This window comes from Melanotaenia boesemani, chromosome 6, assembly GCF_017639745.1.
Source record: "Melanotaenia boesemani isolate fMelBoe1 chromosome 6, fMelBoe1.pri, whole genome shotgun sequence".
Taxonomy (NCBI): domain Eukaryota; kingdom Metazoa; phylum Chordata; class Actinopteri; order Atheriniformes; family Melanotaeniidae; genus Melanotaenia; species Melanotaenia boesemani.
Genome location: NC_055687.1, coordinates 3,449,284 through 3,470,732, shown reverse-complemented (window position 1 = coordinate 3,470,732; position 21,449 = coordinate 3,449,284). Strand labels below are relative to the sequence as shown.

Genomic DNA, 21,449 nt, shown 5'->3' with positions numbered 1-21,449 from the left:
TTCACCTGTCTTGCGAGCTCATCGAGATTAGGATCTTAGCTGCTAGCAAAATATGGACAAATTTGTGAAGGTACCAATGGGCAATGAATGAATGAACAACAGATTTTAACTACTAAAAAAAGACAACAAAATCTGATGAGGCACATTTTGCCCTAGGCATGACCAGGTAATGTTCAAGTAAAGGTCAGTGGTGGGTACTGAAGAGACACCACAGTGTATCACCACCGTAGAATACCCCCTTGAAGTTCCTCTAACCAGCTCATATTTACACTGTAAACAACGTTGTTTACAGATTAGTAGCAAAATTTTGCACTTTCGTCGTTTCTATTTTGTGTGGACACAAATGTGTCCTTTTAAAGAGACACGCCATCTAAATAATTCACCACAAACCTCACAAGGAAACGGTCTCTGTCCTGTGTGGATTCTCATGTGTTGGTTTAAGTTTGTCTTTTGACTAAATCTTTGTCCACATTCATCACAGCTGAATGGTTTGTCTCCTGTGTGGATTCTCATGTGTCTGTTTAAGTGTGTCTGTTGACTAAGTCTTTGTCCACATTCATCACAGCTGAATGGTTTTTCTCCTGTGTGGATTCTCATGTGTTGGTTTAAGCTTGATTTGTGACTAAATCTTTGTCCACATTCATCACAGTTGAATGGTTTGTCTCCTGTGTGGATTCTCATGTGTCGGTTGAAGCTTGTCTTTTGACTAAATCTTTGTCCACATTCATCACAGCTGAATGGTTTGTCTCCTGTGTGGATTCTCATGTGTTGGTTTAAGCTTGTCTTTTGACTAAATCTTTGTCCACATTCATCACAGCTGAATGGTTTGTCTCCTGTGTGGATTCTCATGTGTTGGTTTAAGCTTGACTTGTGACTAAATCTTTGTCCACATTCATCACAGCTAAATGGTTTGTCTCCTGTGTGGATTCTCATGTGTTGGTTTAAGCTTGACTTGTGACTAAATCTTTGTCCACATTCAGTCATTTTACCACAGATTTTTGATGTTGACATAAACATTAAATTTAACAGTTTTACTTTAAAACATCTTGTATGGTTTAAATAAATAAAGCTTTCTTTGTTAAATGTCTCTAGAGAGAACGCTGGTGGTGAAACTCTTCACCACATTCAGAGCAGCTGAGGGATTTTCTAGCAGTGTTACACTCCACGTCACTGTTTACACCTGCCCTATGTGCCCTGTCGTCATTCCATCTTCCATCACTTATCCTGATTGGGCCACAGATCCTGAGGTTCCTGTTTTATGGAGAGATGCTCCAAGTCCTGCTTGTCAAGACCACATTTGCAGGGAACCCCTTCTTCTACCACCAACAGTTGCAGGCTTCTGCAGATAACACTGAAAAACAAACAAAAAATTCTGTTAATTTCTCCATCTGACCATGTGTAGATCCATTGACAGAACATGGTGACCCTCATCTTTCCTTAGGTACTGTCTGACGCACATCTGGGATATAACTTAACTCCTTAAAGATATCATAGGTTTTTTACGACTTTAGTTTACGCCAGTCTTCAGATTTATGTGCCCAAGCTCTGAGGCCTGAGGGGAGACAGGCTCTGCTTTGTCTCAGCCTTATCTGGTCAGGGTGACCTCCAGTTGTCAACAGAAAGGTATAAAACCTTTTGTCTCTTCCTGGTCTTTTATTTCATCAATTTGTCTTCAATGGGATCTGTGTTGAAAGCTCAGTGGATCTGATTCGACTACTCTGCCTAGGCTGCATTGTCTTCCTGCTTCAGGGTTCAGAAGACTGCTTTCAACTTGCAAGTAATTCTGTATTCAATACTTCTCCTGTACTAAACTTTATATACTTTCACTCATTCCAGACTCTTGGCAATGTTTCTACAACAAATTACAGGGCTCATTGACATCTGATCTGTTGCACTCTCATGTGATGGCTGGAGTAGCACAGCACACTAAATAGTGGAGGGCAAAATGCAGCAAAAAGTGCTAAAAACAAAAGCTGTGTACAAAGCACAGATGGGTTGTGTTGTGGCAGAGAAAATCAGTGGTGTTCTGTCAGAGTTTCTGAAAAAATAGTAGCAATCACTGCAGATAATGCTGCCATTATGGATGTGACTATAAAGCGCCTGCAATTAGGTAAACTGCGCTGTGTTGCCCACACACTTAACCCTTATGCACCCCTTTGAAAAAAAATCCCCTTTTGCACCCTAACACACATAAATGTGCATGTAAAAAGTTATATAAAATATTTCATTTATATTTCTTTTTTACTTTTTTATTCTTCAAACCAGGATCAATTCTAATCATCCATATCAATGATTAATGAATTTTTAATTAATTTTTAATTTGCGGAAGTTAAAGATTAGCTTAGAAATTAATTTATACGCATTATTAGTTTTTGCTTAGTGTCAAATACTCCTGTTTTGTACCCTTCTGCACAAAAATATGCGCATAAAATCAAGTTATACTAAATAATAAATGAATTATTTTATTATTTTTGTTTTGTTTTTTTTAAACCCTCATCAGACCTCACACATATCAAACATCTAATTTTATGTGTGTGCTGTAACAAAGAGTTTCACCTACAGTCCTTGTAACAAGTCAAGCTATTCATTATAACACCATGAAGGCTAACAGAAAATAGACCACAAACAAAATCTAGAAATGAATTGAACAATAACAACAACAATACCAACATAACACGAACAGTTCAGGGGAGGCAGGAGCTGCAAACTGAAGTAATGTTCCTTGCAAAGAGGTTTTCTGCAGTTGTTGCAGTTGCTTTGCACAATTCTTCTGCTAGAGCCAACCATGGTAATAATGTTTTTCAGCAGCTCCTCTGTCGGAGCAAATGGAGTGAAAAACTTGCCACTTGTGACTGTTTCTCTTGTCAGGCCTTCTGTATTCTGCAGCACAACCCAGCAGCCGTCTATTTTATATTTCCTGGGCCGGAGCACCAGCTGATCGGCCGGTGTTCGAACTCACAGGCAGTAAGATGTTTTTACGTCAAAGGCTACCCACATTTTCAGGCCACACCTGGCTGGTTTCACTGGCATGTACTGCATAAAACTGCCGTGCCCTTTATATGGAACTAACTGCTTATCCACGCAGAAGTCCTCATCCTGGTTTGAAGATCACCTGTACCGGGAGGATTCCACTCGAGCGCCACAAAATAAGGTGGCAGCTGGTTTGACCACGGATACGCTAGAGATGGCTGCTTGACCGCAGTTGGAATTTGTGGGTGACCACTGAACTTTACCACTTTTAGACCTCCAAGACGGTCTTCCGTGGCTTCTTCACCACCTTTTGTGGAGTCACTGGAGCTGGTGGATGCCTAGTCAGCCGCCGGAAGGTAGACCTCAACTTGGTGGAGTGAGTGTTGCTCTCGGTGATTTTATCTGAGATTCCACCGGTGTGCTCAGTCACATCTGTTTGGGACTGCATGATGTCCTGGGCCTCTGCTACCGTGTAACAGTTTTTTCATGGTGTCAGATAGGAAATTAAATGCTTTTCTCCAACTTGCTCTTATAAACTGTGCTGCAGATGCAGCTGTGTAAACTAAGATGAGGATTGTTTTCACGTCAACACATAACTTTGATGAGCTGCAAAGGGTCCTGTGTTTTGTTCATTTCAAAGCAGTGCAGGGGAATGCATGTAGATGTGCATTTTACATATTTTAAAATAAAAATGTGGAGCTGCTTGAACGTTCGGGAAAAAAATACGCATGAAATGGATAATATGTAAAAGTTGCCACTTGAAAGCTTCCTGCGCTATTGTGCATTTTGTCACACTGTAATGCAATTCAATATACACATTTTTGTGCTTAGGATCCAAATGGGGAGTAATTACGATAATGGTAAATCGTCTGTACTTATATAGCGCTTTTATCCAAAGCGCTTTACATATAGGTCACATTCACACACACACATTCACACATTGATGGCGGAAGCTGCCATGCAAGGCGCTAACCATAACCAATCAGGAGCAAGTAGGGGTTTGGTGTCTTGCTCAGGGACACCTCAACATGAGCTCGACGGGCCGGGATCGAACCTGCAACTCTTGGGTTACAAGACGACCACTCTACCCACAGAGCCATGTTACAGCATAATGTTGTTTACAATAGCCTAAAAATAAAATTAAGATCGTGAAAAAAATGCAATTTTCTGCATCCCATCCCTCATCTTTAAAATCAGCGAGGGGAAATGTTAAATATGCTAGAAATTAAAATGCAAAAACACATAAATGGTCATAGGTGTGCATAAGGGGTAATCTTGCAGCACAAAGTCTGTACTCCTTAAATTCAGTGAGTCAGTGGGTGGCTAAGGTCTGAACCACTGTTGTGTGGATGAAGAGGGGCTTGATGGCGAAGGTGGTTCTCTAAGAGAAGCACGAACTTCCACGCAAGATACAAGACGTTCGTACAGATTACAGAAGAATGTAATGACCTATTTTTACTGATGAGCTTTGCAACGTAGTTCTATAGTATTTGAATCCAATTTTAAATACAACTGTTTGTCTCTTGGTATGAAAAGCATCTCCTAAATGACTTAAACTTAATGTTCTGATTTGTTTGTATTTTAATCAGATTTACCTCGACACAGACTCATCCTTGATGTAAGAATGCGCTGAAACTCGGTATCTAATGCTGGAGAAATTCAGAGCAGTACCCTGAAATTCAAGCAGCCAGCTTGGATCAGCCGCTGACAAATAATATGGAAAGGGACAGGCAGAGATAGAAAGACGAGCTTAGACACAAAATATACCAGTACACACAAAATTTGAATTCAAAGAACAGTATTACACTGCATCAGTGAATTGATTGTCTTGACTTACTACAAAGAGCTCACTATAGACTATGTGCTAATGTAGGGAACGCATATGTTAAGCGCTTTGTTAAGAAAAAAAGAATATTTCGAACAGAGATCTATGTGTTCTTTATTCTTTTTCATACAGGTTTGCTCGGCTGACTGGGGGGGATTTTAGGAGAGTAGAAGACTTCATCAACCTCATCAAAGTTCAACACTAAGTGTCTTCAGAAAAAAGCCCCGTACGCGGACAGATACTACCATTTCTCCAAAAGAGGTACATCTGACTGTGGAAGAGGGAGACACAGTGTTCGTATCCAACCTGAACAATCAGGTTTGGGCAAACCTATCTGAGTGCCAACAGGTACGTGACTGAGGCAGGTAGCTGGAAAGAAAGAGATGAAGAATGGAAACTTCTTTAATCCAAAACAGTGTCGCAAAAATGACTTCTTCAGGGTCAGGAATAAAAAGGGGGAAAAGGAGTAAGAGGGGAGAAAACTATGATGTGATTTTAGCTATAACACTCTACCAGTCAAACTAGCAGCGTTCCATTAATAAGTGTTTTTGTACTGGAAGCTTTTATACAAACACAATTTTACTCCACACAACAAGCCCGTATGGAATAACAGATGCATTTTTTACAAGAGGAAATCATTATTTGAGAAAGAGTGGTACTCCATGGGTATCTGGTCGGTGGATCATTTGATGGACTCAGTCGGGAATTATTTAGATCTCAAAAAGTTTTGCACTGTGTGTAGTATTGGCTGTTCCAAAAACCATTTTGAATAAATTGGGAAACATGTCCCAATCTCGATTCGATCTCTTGTCAAGGAATAAACGTTATATTCAAACACTTCTCCAGTTATGAGATCTCTACAGACTGAGGGAATTAAATTTTGCCAGGTTAAATGTAAAATACTGAGGATTCTTCTCTTTAAAGAATGTTTCCCGAAGCCAGTTAGGAATTATATTCTCAACGATTTTAGTGAAGATCAAATTCTTAAAATTGGATCTAATTTTATTACATATCTCACCAGGGTTATTTGACGAAGCTGGATTAAGGGAAAGCCGGACTTCTACAATATTCTACAGTCATTGTGTGGCTTATCTTGACAAGTCTATCTCATTAATTAGAGAGTTTCGTTTCATCGACGTGGCTTAGTTGAATGCCAGCTGAGTAACCATGGTAACTGATGCAGCAGAACTAGCCTGCTCGGGGGCAGGCTAACGTTCAAGCTTAGCTTAGCTGTGTCTCAAAGGTCTGATACAGGCTCCCTAAAGCAGGGGTGTCAAACTCCAGTCCTCGAGGGCCGGTATCCTGCAGGTTTTCATCGTTTCCCTGATCTAACACACCGACTGAAATTGATGGGTTATTGTGAAGAAGTTGACAAGAAGCTGTTAGATCCATTTGATTTTATTCAGGTGTGTTAGATCAGAGAAAAAATGAAAACCTGCAGGACACCGGCCCTCGAGGACCGGAGTTGGACACCCCTGCCCTAAAGAAAGTTCCACCTGGTAGAATGCTGCACTCCCGCCACCCATGCTGGTATAGAAGTAAAAAAATAAATAAATAAAATAAAAAAACCCTTATCGGACTTCCGGGATGGCGGCGAAGCAAGTGGCAGCATAATTCCCACGCTCTCAGTGAGGTTCTATGTTTCCCCGGTTGGAAAAGAATTTATCTATCTTCTTGTGTAAAATGTTATGGGGAAATACAAACTAAGGAAAACTAAGGCGACAGAAAATCAACTTGGCAACAAAAACGAAGAAATGGCGACGGGAGAAAACGGTGAAACTTCTACGGCAGCCGAAGCTAATGCACATACGGATGCTCTGCAAGCTAGCATCGTTGCTATCCACGCGGAAATAAAAGCAGGACAAAAAGACTTGAAGAAAGACCTAAACGAGCTGTGTGAGACAATGAGACGAGATGTGAAGGAAGAAATCAGAAACTTTAAGGAAGAAGTTAGCCAGAAATTGAGTGTGATCGGGGACGGCCTGAAAAACACTGAAGTGAGGATGGATGATGTGGAGAAGAGAGTGGCAGAGATAGAGGAGTGGAACAGCGGTGCCAAGGAGGTGCTTCTACAAACTCTGCAAGATCAAGAACACATTCAGTCCAAGCTGGTGGACCTGGAAACACGCTCACGCAGAAATAACCTCAAAATCTTCGGGATCCCCGAGGGAGAAGAGGGACCTAACGCTTGTGAGTTTTTGGAGAAGCTCATTAAAACAGAACTGTCACTCCCTGACATTGACCTCAATATACAACGCTGCCACAGATCTCTCGGACCAAAACCTCCACCGCAGGCCGCCCCGAGATCTATGATTGCCTGCTTCCTCGTTTACAAAACTAAACAACAAGTCCTAACTGCCGCATGGAAAAAGAAAGAAATACATCTCAAAGGCAGAAAAATTTATTTTGATCATGACTACCCAGTGGAAATTATAAACAAACGTAAGGAATACGCTCCTCTGAGGAAGGTACTAAAAGAAAAGGGACTCCGTTTTCACACACCACCACCCGCGAAACTTCGTGTTTTCTACGAAGAAGGACCCACAACATACAACACCGCCAAGGAGGCGAGGGACGACATGCTGAGGAGGGGGATTCTGATGGCTGAATGTGTTGCCCCAGACACACCTGTCAACTTATCCCAGATTGACGTAACAACAACACCCCGCAAAAGCCTCAAAGAGAACTCCTGGGAGACTCGTGGATCAACTAAGCGAAGGGACCGGGCTACGGATATCGAGAGAGCAAGAGAAAAACTCCGGAGATTCCAACACTCACTGTCGCACGGTGGTAACAAGGTCTAGAGCACACCCGTGAGTAGATTACCAGAGACAATTGCGAGCACATGCGCGTGTGCACGGACTCATACAGACACTCAAAAGTTATGGTTAAATAAATCTAAGACACTCAGTATATGTATGTAAAATAGATAGATTGTCTTCCTTTGTTACATGCCGTTTGGATACAATCTTTGCCCTATTATGAACAATTTCTATGCAGTTGCAGGGAAAAATGGGCCCTTAGTTAATAATAATTTACACTATTTTAGGATCATTATCTGGGGGAAGGGACTAGCTCTTACCCATTATTTATGTGTTTTGATAAGACACAAATGAAGATGCTAGTGAGCATCTGGAGGGGCCCTTCAGGAGAAGGATTCCCCTCCCTGTTCAGAAGTTATATTTACACTTCACTGTTGGAGGTCTTTTCTGTTGCTTTGATTTTTGGTTTTGCACAGATGTTCCCAGTCTACATGTTCAGGCCTAGAGAGAAACCTAATGTATGTATGTATAAGATTCTAGGGATAAGATGGTGAAGGAAGAAGACAAAGTAATTACCCTAAATGTTAACGGTCTACAAAATCCCATGAAAAGGAATAAACTACTTACTAAGATGAAAAGAGAAAAACATCATATCGTTTTCTGGCAGGAGACACACTTAGACGATAAGGAACATGAGAAATTAAAAGCTTTGGGTTTTAAAAACACTTATTACTCATCTTATAGAAATGGAGAAACAAGGGGAGTTGCAATACTAATTTCAAATAGAGTAACATTTCAACTTGTTAAACAGATAACTGATAAAGAGGGTCGGTATATTTTAGTAACAGGATATATTGACCACAAGCTTGTGACCCTTTTCAATGTGTACAGACCACCAGATAATGATGTAGTGTTCATTAAGAAATTATTCAATATAATTACAGAAGAGAGTTCAGAAATCTTTATCAGTGGGGGGGACTGGAATATTCAGTTAAACCCCTGCCTAGACTCTACCAATACATCTAAAAGAATAAACCCAGAGACAACTACAGTCAAAAAACTTTTGTTTGAATCAGGTATGATGGACATCTGGAGGGAGCTTCACCCAAAAGAAAGAAAGTTTACATTTTACTCTCATCCCCATAAGGTTTACTCAAGGATAGATTATTTTTTCACGTTTAACCGAGACAGACATAGAATTAAAGGATGTGAAATAGGGGTAAAAGACATCTCAGACCATGCCGGAGTGTACCTCTCTCTCTATCTGGACACCGAAATCAAAAACACAACCTGGAGGCTTAATACAAGCCTGTTGAATGACCCGTTGTGTATAAAATACATTGAAAAGGAAATGGGTGTGTATCTGGAATACAATGATAACAATGAGGTGTCCCCAAGTACTCTATGGGATGCAGCGAAGGCAGTAATTAGGGGCAAAATCATTGCGTGGTCCTCTACCAAAAAAAAAGAAAAACTTCAGAAATTACAAGAACTAATAGGCAAACTTAAAAACCTAGAAACTAAACATCAGGAATCTGATGACCCTCATCTCTTATACCAGATACAAACAACTAAGCAAAGAATAAATGAGATATATGATGCCCATGAAGAAATGAAAGCTAAATTTATTAAACAAAGATATTATGATAATGGTCCCAAAGCTAAGAAACTATTATCTTGGAGGATTAAGAAACAACAGGATGAAAGATCCATTCACAAAATTAAAGATGCACAAACTGGTGAAACATGTCACAAATTACAAGAAATACAAAACTCTTTTGTGAATTATTATAAAACTCTATACACACAACCAGATGGTGCCGGTACCCTGGACATTGTGAACTTTCTGAATTCACTGGACCTGCCGTCCATTGGTTCAGAACAAAACAAGAGGCTGATGCACGAAATAACAAAGCAAGAACTGGATACTGCAATTTCCAAATTAAAAACAAATAAGATGCCAGGGACAGACGGTTACCCAGCAGAGTGGTACAAAGAATTTAAGCATGCAGTGTCACCTCTGCTACTGGAATGCTTTAACTATGTACTTAAAGGTGGTGAAACTCCAATATCTTGGAGGCAAGCCATAATCTCTGTAATTCCCAAGCCCGGTAAAGATAAATCTGAATGCGGTTCCTATAGACCTATATCAATTCTAAACTTAGACTATAGACTATTTACATCTATACTAGCAAAGAGATTGGAAAACATAATCCCAGAACTCATAGATGAAGACCAAAGCGGGTTTCTCAAAAACAGACAAACACAAGATAATATAAAGCGAACCTTACATGTAATGGATTACATGTCCAGGACTGAAGATGAAGCCATTGTTCTTAGTCTTGATGCAGAAAAAGCATTTGATTCTGTCAGATGGGAATATTTATACTTAGTATTACAACGATTTGGTTTTAATAGCTCTATAATTCAGGTTCTAAAAAACTTATATTATGCACCAACAGCCCAAATAAAAGTAAACGGCAGCCTATCTAACTCAGTAACACTAGAGAGGGGTTGTAGACAAGGATGCCCACTAAGTCCAACCTTGTTTGCCTTATTTATTGAACCGCTTGCCCAATCACTGAGGGAGGATAATGATATAAAAGGAATTTGGATAAGAGGAACAGAATATAAAATATGCCTTTACGCGGATGACATATTGATTACTCTTTTCCAGCCTGACTTCAGCCTAAATAAATTATTGTCCCGTCTGACAACGTTTGGTCAATACTCTGGCTATAAACTAAACATTGATAAAACACAACTCATTTCATACAATTATACACCTTCATGCCACATTACAAACCTTTCTAACTTAAGATGGGACAATAGCACTATTAAATACCTGGGTGTTAAAATTCCAAAAGATCTGTCTAATATCTACACTCTAAATTACCTGCCAGTAACCAAAGGAATAAAGGAGGACTTAAGTAGATGGACTTTGTTGCCATTTAACCTACATAATCGTATAGACATAATTAAGATGAATATCCTACCACGACTTCTTTTTCTCTTTCAGTCTATACCCTCAGCAATACCCATACAACAATTTACAGAATGGAGGAGGATGTTTTCAGGATTTATTTGGAAAGGTCCAAAACCCAGGGTTAGATATAAAACCTTACAACTACCTAAAGAAGAAGGAGGGCTCTCCTTGCCAAATATGGAGAATTATTACAAGGCAGCACAACTAAGATACCTAATATATTGGTGCGACCCATATTACAGTGCCAAATGGAAGAACTTAGAAATATCCCAGTTAAACATACCCCTACAGACATTAATAGGAGATAAGAATATGTACTCACAACAAAAAGAGCACTTAAACAGCTTGACAAAAACATCCTTTAACATCTGGTTTGAAGAATGTCGTAAAACTGGAAAACCAAATCAAACTGCTCAGATGGATACCATATGATAGTGATTTTAAACCATCACAGATTGATGAACGGTTTAAGTTTTGGACCTTTAGAGGTATAACTACATATTGTCTGATTTCTAGTGTAGAAGAACTGAATAGTTTTCAAACACTGAAAGACAAATATGATCTAGAAAAACAGGATTTCTTCAGGTATCTTCAGGTCAGAGCCCACTTTAATTGTGCAATAAAAATAGGAACCGGTTACTCAGGTCTAGTTAACATACTGATAGATGCATACAAGTCAAATATTAACAGAAAACTGGTCTCTAGATTTTACCGATGCCTACAGTCCTATAACAAGAACTCCACAACTTATGTTAAATCTAAATGGGAGAAAGAAGCCAAAATAACAATTTCAGAAGAAGGCTGGATGAAGATATTGAAAACTTTACTAAATACCACAAGCTCAGGTCTATGGAGGGAATTTATGTGGAAAAATGTAATTGGATTTTTCATTACACCAAAAGTAAAACAACTCCAGACAGCCAGGCTGAGGGAGGGACGATGCTGGAGAGAATGTGGAGAAACACTAGCAAATCATTTTCACATATTTTGGGACTGCCCAGCTATTAAACCATACTGGTTAGGAGTGGTAGAGGACATCAACTCAGTAATGGGTTACAAGATCAAACATGACTTTCACACAGTATATCTTGGAGACACCTCATCCTGTACTAAATCTAGTGACAGATACCTGATCAACATATTGTTGGTCGCCAGCAAAAAGGCAATAACAAGACATTGGCTGTCTAAAGATCTTCCAACTAAAACCCAGTGGACTGGAATTGTAAACGAGATATATAACATGGAAAGAATAACCTTCTCCCTGAACCTGAACATAGATAAATTCAATGACTACTGGAAGAAATGGAAGACTTGCACACCCTCATAATGAAAATGAAATATACATACAATGATACGACTATAAACCAAGCTGTGTGTTGCATATCACACTGATGTAGGTGTTGATACTGTATGTGTTTTTTGTTTGTGTAGGTAATGGAACGGGAAATGTAGCTATCCTCTGAGGCTGATATAAGTAAACCTACTATCTAATCTTAACAAAGGGATACAGTTCATAACAATACCAAAATAAAAATTCACTTCACCCTATGTAAAAATCTACAAATGCCAAGTTATTCTTAGTCCACACTGTTATTTATTGATGGTTTCTCTTAACAGTCTGTGCCTGTTCTGATTGTTTCTGTTTGTTTACTGATATATACTGGTGTTGTTTGTATGTACGAAAACAATAAAAAATAAAATATATTAAAAAAAAACCCTTATCATATCACTACTTTGTCTTGAATAATCAATAAATCTATCAGTGCCAGTTTAACTAAAGAAACACAACTATATACGTACTGAACATGAAATTAAATGAAAAAGAACATGGTATATATTAAAAATAATTAATACCTTATTAACCTCCCTACCCAGGTTCAGGAACCCCGACCTCCACTGCCTCTGGTTGGCTAACAGTAAAACTGGGATCAGCTGAGCCCCGTCCATACAGGCCGAGGGCGTCTAAAGAGAGAAAGAGAAAGCTGGTCTAAAGAGATGGACGGAGAAAGACAGAGTTCCTCTTTGGTTACCATGACTTGGCCTTTTATTAATGTCCCTGCAGAGGGCGCACGCTTCATTCAAAGGACATTCAGACCACCAGACCCACGGGTTTTCAGGAGGAGGACCCCACCAGTAGCAGTGGTCTCTGACGTTGTCTTGGTAGCTACAGTTCAACAGAACAAACATTTCTTCAAAGATACCTCCAACTCTGAGACATGTTCTGGTTCTTTATTTCCACCTGCTGCAGGTTCGCTTTGCTGGTAAGATTGCCCCACACACACACACACACACACACGATAATCACAAAGGTGATGCATATTGATTATTGGGTTATTAATAAACTGAACAGGGCCAGTACATACAGAGACAAATCAGCTGCTTTATGTAAACAGATTTATAACAAGAGGAGACAGAAATAAATGAGGACGGTGAATCAACAACTGACAGCAGTGACGTCGGTCAGGAGAGGCGTCATGATAAAAAAGAAAAACTACATAAAATAAATACTAATATTTTCCACTGATCTGTGTTAAAAATGCATTTTCAGTATGACTCTACACAAAAATCGCAGAATTTGAGGATTTCCCGATCAAATCCAGGACAGAAATCCCGGGTGAGGACGTGGCGAGCTGGGCCTCGTCTGACTGGTGATCCAGTACAAACTGGGTTCATTACGCGTTTCTGTTCCTCAGCATATCCAATACGAACTTCACACAAATAAAGTTTATACAATTTGCATGATTTACATGATTACATTTAATTTTCCTGTTTGAAGGCATAAGAATGTATTTTTGTTATACACCACCATTGTTATATACCATTATATGGATTATGCCATCCATTATTGACCCTTTCCCCACAATTTTAACAATTTCAGGTTCATCCACAAAAGATCAGAAAAGCTGAAACACAAAATATTGCATTTTAAGGGATCTACACACGGCTTACAACGAAAAGATTTAAAGACTAAGTGTTGTAGTTTTTCTTCTTAACGAGAATTATTTCCATTTTCACAAATAAAATAAAGGTTTCATAAACTATGTTTTAATTTATCTAGATGTTGTTTAGGATGTTTCAGTCCACGTTTGAAGTCTAACTGCTGTAGTTTTTATGAAGAGCTGTCTAATGTGGTCTAGATTGCTCTAAATTCAGTAGAATCGGAAGCTAACTTCAGCCTCGTGTATTTTACGTTGTTTGGGCCACATAAAACGGTGTTTTTAACGGCGTTTGATTAGAGAAGCACCAATAGACTGGTTTACCCCTTTTAGCTTGCCATACACGCGAGTATAAATTCGTCTTTATTCTTAAGGCGACGTGACGACGGGCCTGATTAACCCCACAGAGCCACAACTTCGTTGCACCAACAACTTTAACCTCACTAAGCACCAAACATCACAACCACACAATTCCCGGTAATATGACCGTTTACCGATTAAATTAAACACAACAATGTATGTAAATTCTCACCTTCCTTCCCCACGAGGGTCCCCTCGATAAACGAGTCTTTGTCCGATCCTTCTTCCTCCCCGTCGTTTCTCCCCAGCGAGCTGGAGTTGTGGAAGTATTAATGCATCAGAGTTGTAATGGAAAACAACAGGTGTACTGTCCTTGGTAAGCAGAATATTAATAGCCTTGATATTATAACATGATATCGAAATGATGTCAGCTAGTCAGCAGTCCCCTAAAAGGCTGCCTGTATGCCGTGAGCCTGTACAGGAATAGTGACAGGCAGGCTATTTAAGATGTAACAGAAGAATGAACGTGGTCTTTTGATCCTGAAGGGGTGTCCCCCTGTTCGGCCGAATAAAGGAAGATCATTAAGACCTCTGTCTGCAGACTCTTAATATCAGCAGCCCTTTTGATAAAGAATTTATCTACAACAGAGTCAGCAGAGGACAGAAACCAACAGTAGTATCCAGATACGTCGGAGTTCTTATAAAGATCTTTATTATGTTATCTATGACTGGAACAGCTTAATGACTCGCGCTCTCTCTGAAACTTTCTCAGAGAATAATTCCGTCGTTTTCTATCTTCCCTCCTGAAACAAGGGTGGGTAGGAACCAAAAATACCCGAGCAATAACCAGTTACACAAGCAATAATTCAGTTTACATTTGTCTCGTAAAGGCTCTTTTTAGGCATTCCCATCGTTTATGTTGGATTAATGTCATTTTAGTTTGCTTGCTGTCTAAAAATCTTAAATAACTTGGACGTGAAACTGTTTTCACACTGAACAAACATCCGGTTTCTAATAAGTTTTCAGTTGCTTTATCTTTAATAAAATATAAATAATTGTTTTAACCAAGAATGTGAGCTGAATTTGGTATTTAATGCATTTCAGCCATTTGTACGGTGGCCAGGAAGTGCAAAACAATATTACATCGACTGCAACACTTTTACAAGTTTACCAAATCTCTTTTACAAAGATAGGTGTTTCACCAAAATCACTGATTCATCCGAATCTGTTACAACAGAGGGGCGATAGTGTACATTTCTCTGCATGGACATCTTAGAACACAAGCAAAGTCTTAAACATTTTTATTAAAAAACACATTTCTGATAGCTATCTGAATGTGTGACTTTACTGTACCTTAATTTTAATTATCCAAAGCAAAGCAGCCTTTTGGTGGTGGCAGAAGGAAAGAAAAACAACAAATATTCACCTTGATTATACAAAAAATAAAACCTTCTATGCTGAAACTAAGTGTCGTCCTCTTCATCTGAACAAACATCCGGTTTCTAATAAGTTTTTAGTTGCTTTATCTTTAATAAAATATAAATAATTGTTTTAACCAAGAATGTGAGCTGAATTTGGTATTTAATGCATTTTAGCCATTTGTACGGTGGCCAGGAAGTGCAAAACAATATTACATCGAGTGAAACACTTTTACATTTTTGCAATACACATTTACATCGACTGCAACACTTTTACAAGTTTACCAAAACACTTTTACAACGATAGGTGTTTCACCAAAATCGCTGATTCATCAGAATCTGTGACCACAGGGGGGCGATAGTGTACATTTTTCTGCATGTACATCTTAGAACACAAGCAAAGTCTTGAACACTTTTATTAGAAAAACACATTTCTGATAGCTATCTGAATGTGTGACTTTACTGTACCTGCATTATAATGAAGTCAGGCTTCAATAAAAGTGTTTTCAAGACTTTGCTTGTCTTCTAAGGCCTGGTGCACACATATGGATTTTTTTTTATCTTATGAGATTTTTTTTATCTGTTTGAGACCTCACACGTGAAGATAAAAAACCTGCATTTTACACTGTTGATCGTACTGTGTGTGGTGGCTCCGATAATCTCATCCCAGAACAACACACACATAACAATGCTGTCCTGCAACCGATCTAGAATCTAGTCCTCCGAGGCGGACATCTCACGTGACCAAACGTGATGTAATAAAAAATGAAGAAGAACCATGGCAACAACCGGAAAACACCACACCCAGCATGTAAGAGGATATATCGGACAAGGGAATTATTGTGGCGCACCAACTTTAACCTTAACCACACGCCGCAGCAGGCTAATAATTGAAAATTTATATCCAAAACGCGTCACGTTAAACCACTTCACATGTCACGATGCTTTATTGCTTTACATCCATGTCACAATCTCATGAAACAGCCACTTACTTTGTTTGATGATGTTCCAGATGTGCAAGGGTATAAAACAGTGCATTTTGATGATGTTAATTGTATATACAATGACAACGATGACGGTTAATAGAAAATTTCTCCCCAAGCTCACCCTGCCTCCATGCTTCAGGCCCCAAACCAGACACAGGTGAGCATACCCATTAATAAAAATAACACACCCACAGTGCCACCCACAATCACCGGTGATGTCACCATGCTGTGTGCACATACATTTTATGGGAAAATAAATAAGGCAAGGCAAATTTATTTGTATAGCACATTTCATGTACAAGACAATTCAAAGTGATTTACACTTTCCATATTAACATGACAGCATCACACAGTTGCTGCAGGTTTGTCGGCTGCATCCATGATGAGAATCTCCCGTTCCACCACATCCCAAAGCTGCTCTACTGGACTGAGATCTGGTGGCTGTGGAGGCCGTTGGAGTCCAGTGAACTCATCGTCATGTTGTAGAAAGCAGGTGGAGATGATCTGAGCTTTGTGACATGGTGCATTATCCTGCTGGAAGTAGCATCAGAAGATGCTCCACTGTGGTCATAAAGGGATGGACATGGTCAGCAACAATACTCAGGTAGGCTGTGCTGGTTAAACCAGGCCACGTTGGTACTAAGGGGCCCAAAGTGGACCAAGAAAATCTCCCCCCGCCATCACACCAGCAGCAGCCTGAAGCGTTGATCCAAGGCAGGATGGATCCACGTTTTCATGATGTTTCCAGCAGATTCTGAGCCGAGCATCTAAATGTGGAGCTGAAATGGAGACTCATCAGACCAGCAACGTTTCTCCATCTTCTATTGTCCAGTGTTGGTGAGTGTGTGTGAATTGTAGCCTCAGTTTCCTGTTCTTAGCTGGCAGGAGGCACCCGGTGTGTCTTCTGCTGCATCCTGGTCCAGACAACTGCTGCTCTGGATATTTTCTCTTCTTCAGACCATCTCTGGAAACCCTGGAGATGGTTGTGGGTGGAAATCCCAGTAAATACTCAGACCAACAACCATGACATGTTCAAAGTCTCTTAAATCCTCTTTCTTCCTCATTCTGATGCTCAGGTTGAACTTCAGCAAGTCGTTTTCACCACGTCTCCATGGCTACATGCTGCCGTGTGATTGGCTGGTTAGAAATTTGTGTTAAACAGTTGAACATTTGGAGCTGATAAAGTGGAAAGTAAGACATGTTATTACATTTTTAGGCGACTAGATCCTATTTCTCTTGGTAAACTCCTCTTTCCCGTGTTTATTTCTTCCCGTTTCCATCAGATTTTACCGTTTTGGACAAATGTTTGGCCCAACTTAAGAAATGTATCAGAAGGTGTCATTTTCTAGGAAAAACACATCATGTCACATTTTTCAGTTTGACATGTGAGTCTCTGCATTGCTTCACACAACTCATCAAATAAAAGCAGAACTGACTGAAGGCCATGAAACAGCAGCAAAGCTCCAGTTTTTAGATTTTACTGAATAAGATGCAACAAGAGCAAATTAATGTCTTTATAGTTTTAATCCCTGCAGTTACAATAAAAAACATGCACAAAAATACAAGGTGAACAGATGAGTTTGCAAGTTTCTAATAGACTGATCTGAACAAATTCTGAAGGTATAGAGTTCAGCCGCCCATGACCCTGAAATGGACTAAATATAATATAAAATTTATGTGTTGACATACAATATATGTGAAATATTTTTATGTTGGGATGCTGGCTTGTAAAAGGCTGGACTAAGTATTTGGTCAGAAAAACTGCAGCCTTCCAGGAAGCTTAGTCAACAATTGTTTATTGAATCCAACGGGTGCATTCGTGTGCAGATCTCTTTGTGTGGGTCCAGGTGTGTGTGGTTAACTGAAAGGACAAATGATACCATTTCCAGTTAGTTCAAAATGCAGTTATTCTGGGTAACTATGAATATATAAGAGATAACAACAACTGACAATTGTGGAAGTAATTTTAATGCATATGGTAATCAATCATATTTACTCATACAATAACCACAAGTGTAATCATTCTTTTACTTATAAAATGCATTTATTCATTTATTATTCTCAATTACATTTCATGATGTGTGTTTTTCTTCTGATATAGAACATTGACGTTATTATTCTCCTGCTGGGTCATTGAATTTGAGGTCAGGCTGACCACTCTCTCGGACTCCTGATGTGGGGGAAAGGTGAGACCGAGAGGCAGCTGATAGAAAACAGTTGTTTAGAAAATAACAGCCTGATTGGGCGAGAATGGCGTCTTTCAATCTCCCTTCTCCTATTATCAGTTTGAGAGACTGACCTTCAGCTGGAACCAGGTTGAATAAAACTGATGTTAATGATGCAGCAAGGTAGAGTCTCTCCCGACTTCAAGCGAGTCTGGATGACCACTCTCAACTTGAAAGTATTTGTCTGTATTTTCTACTTCTCCTGTAATAAATCTTCTAATTACTTTTACTCATTCAGACTCTTGGTAATTTTTCTACAACACAATACAGAACAGTAAGATAAATAAATACTCAAATTGTCCATCAGAGGTCTCTGTTAACCATGACATGGGTGGTAACCAGTACTATAAACAGAAACCCACGGAAATTTGTGTTTTATGATTACAAAGGGGGTTCACAGCAACGTAGCAACTCAGTAGATGTACACAGTGTTACCCCAAAACAAACATGAGAGCTACTAAAGGGCCAGACCCAAAGCTATATGAGATCTCAATTACTGCAAACCATTTAAATGGAACTACACATATTAGTAGTAGCGTTTTGTGTGAACAAGGATAAGCTTCAAAGGTAAATAAAGCAACACTTACATCTTCATTCACGCACGCTTAACAGAAGTCACAGACGTAGCACAGAACCGGCAAAACTCTCACGTGCTCTACTCTCCGAGCTCCGAGCTTGTGCAGTGCCCAGCAGTCGTTTGGGTGCGTTCCATTACCACATCTAGACAGCCAGAGGAGTCCGGGTGGGGACATTTGCACAAAATATGTCAGACAGATACAATAGATGTACTGTATTGATAGAATTTCCAGTAATCAAACATAGCAACAAACGTCTCAATGCAAATATCAGCATGCCTTGTTGATATCTCCACATGGATGAAGGATCGCCACTTTAACCTAAATCTGTCCAAGACCGAGCTTATTGTCTGTCCAGCCAATCCTTCCTTACAGCCACAGATAAGCGTGCAGCTTGACTCCATCACGCTTGTGTCTACATCTTCTACCAGGAATCTTGGTGTCATGGTAGACAACCAGCTGACCTTTAAGGACCATGTTGCCTCGGTTGCTCGATCTTACCGATTTTCTCTCTACAACATCAGGAGGATCAGACCCTACCTGACTGAACACACGACCCAGCTCCTGGTCCAGGCTCTGGTCATTTCATGCATTGACTACTACAACTCCTTACTGGCTGGCCTGCCTGCATGCTCAGTTAAACCTCTGCAGATGATCCAGAACGCAGCAGCACGTCTGGTCTTCAACCAGCCCAAAAGAGCTCATGTCACTCCGCTGCTAATCGCTCTCCACTGGATTCCAGTTGCAGCGCATCAGATTCAAAGCTCTGCTTCTGGCTTACAAAACAAAAACCCAAACGGCTCCGGTCTACCTCCACTCCTTAATCCAGAGCTACACTCCCTCTCCACAGTTACGCTCTGCCAGTGAAAGACGCCTAGTGCTCCCACCACAAGGTGGCGCCACATCAGTAGCTAGACTCTTCTCCTCTGTTGTTCCCCGGTGGTGGAACCATTTACCAAACTCCGTCCGATCCGCAGAGTCCTTATCCACTTTTAAAAGCAAGCTAAAGACTCAGTTGTTTAAGGAGCATTTCCACACTTAGCTTAACTCTTTTACTCATCGGAATGAGTTAAAAAGATTTGTCCAGCTCTTTAGTTCAGCTCAGTATTGAAGAAGCTGCGTGGACTTACACCCAAGATGATGTTGTGTAAAGAAATCGTGATCTTGTAATTAAACAAAGGACTATTGTAGGGAGGGGAAGAGGGAAAAAAAGCACTGCCTCTAGCACTACATGACCCAACTGGACTCACAGCAGTCTGACTATCACTTAATGATGACGTCCCTCCTGGTTGAATTCTTGCTTGTCTTGGTCTTACTCTCAGATGTACGTCGCTTTGAGGAAAACATCTGCTAAATGACTGTAGAATAGAATAGAAAAGAACAGAATAGAGTAGAAAACATAGAAGTTAAACATAAAATCATATATACAACACAAGTTAGAAGAGGATTTCTTATTTCTTATTGGGGTAAAAGTTTAAATGTTTTGCAAAGATGAAATATATATATATATATATATATACATATATATATATATATATATATATATACATATATACACATTTTGCACCAACGTCTCTGCTCTAGAGGATCTGTGGTCGCCTCCGGGTTTGTCCAGCAGCTGCTTCCTCCCTCTACTCTCATGTTGTTTTAGAAATCATGACGGCTGTTGATGATCAGCTGATTGTAGTACAGCACGGCTTAGTCTTGTCCTAGATCAGTGCATCGTTTTGGTGTAAAATGACATATTTCTTGTGGGCCCGTGTGTTGTCTCTAGCTGGTGTTTGGCCCGCAGCATCAGCTACATCCCTTTTAACAACTATCTAGATGAGTTCTCCCTCTTTGGGAACAGGAGGAGAACTACTCTCCGCCTCTGGGACTCCTTAAAGAATGGACCTCTTGTTGGACTGGGACTCCGCCAGTTGGGGGAAAAGGCTTGCTGCTTTGCAGGTGACCAGTCACCCCATCTCCCTGGAGGAACTTTTCCCACTCCTCTTTCATGCCAGCCATGGACAGGTGAACGACCTCTGTGCTCAACCTGTGGATGACGTGACTGGCAGCCTGCCTCCCTGCTGGTGCACTGACAATGAACTTCCCGCTGCAGGGTTGATGGTCTCCCACCACACGTCTCATTTCCATTCTCATTTCTCTCATGTCCTCAGTGAGCTTTTCCACAACTTTGTACAATCGTAAAAGCCCACCATTGCTGTTGCACCACCCCCTGCTGGAGGCTGGTGGAATGGAGGGATTACACAATTTAGTTTGAGTGTCTCTCTGGTTGTCTCACAAAGGCCTGCAATTACCAGGGCTTCCAAATCACAAGCAACCTGTTGATGACATTTGGCTCCCAGGACTTGGTCAAACCCTGCAAGAAGTCTTCTAAATGTTTCCTCTTTCTGAGCTACATTCCCAAAGCCTTGAAAGCATCTTGAACCAGCTTGCTTGATCTCTGCTGCATTGACTTCCAAA

The 21,449-nt window shown here is 40.1% G+C and overlaps 1 protein-coding gene across 1 annotated transcript; it reads right to left on the bottom strand.

The window, feature by feature from the left end:
* Nucleotides 1-324: 324 nt before the first annotated feature.
* Nucleotides 325-21,119, bottom strand: LOC121641326 (gastrula zinc finger protein XlCGF8.2DB-like). Its single transcript, XM_041987397.1, has 3 exons — nt 20,877-21,119; nt 17,992-18,044; nt 325-976 (listed from the first exon to the last, which is right to left on the bottom strand). Exons 1-3 carry the CDS (start codon nt 21,117-21,119, stop codon nt 325-327), a joined length of 948 nt encoding a protein of 315 aa, XP_041843331.1.
* Between the last annotated feature and the right edge of the window lie 330 nt (nt 21,120-21,449).

Coding starts and splice junctions, on each gene's coding strand:
- LOC121641326 (XM_041987397.1), bottom strand. CDS start 21,119: ATGGAAATGAGACGTGTGGTGGGAGACCATCAACCCTGCAGCGGGAAG. Junction 18,045..20,876: donor GAGTCCCAGTCCAACAAGAG/GTCCATTCTTTA, acceptor TTGTCCTTTCAG/TTAACCACACACACCTGGAC. Junction 977..17,991: donor TCTGCACACGAATGCACCCG/TTGGATTCAATA, acceptor TAAAATGACTGA/ATGTGGACAAAGATTTAGTC.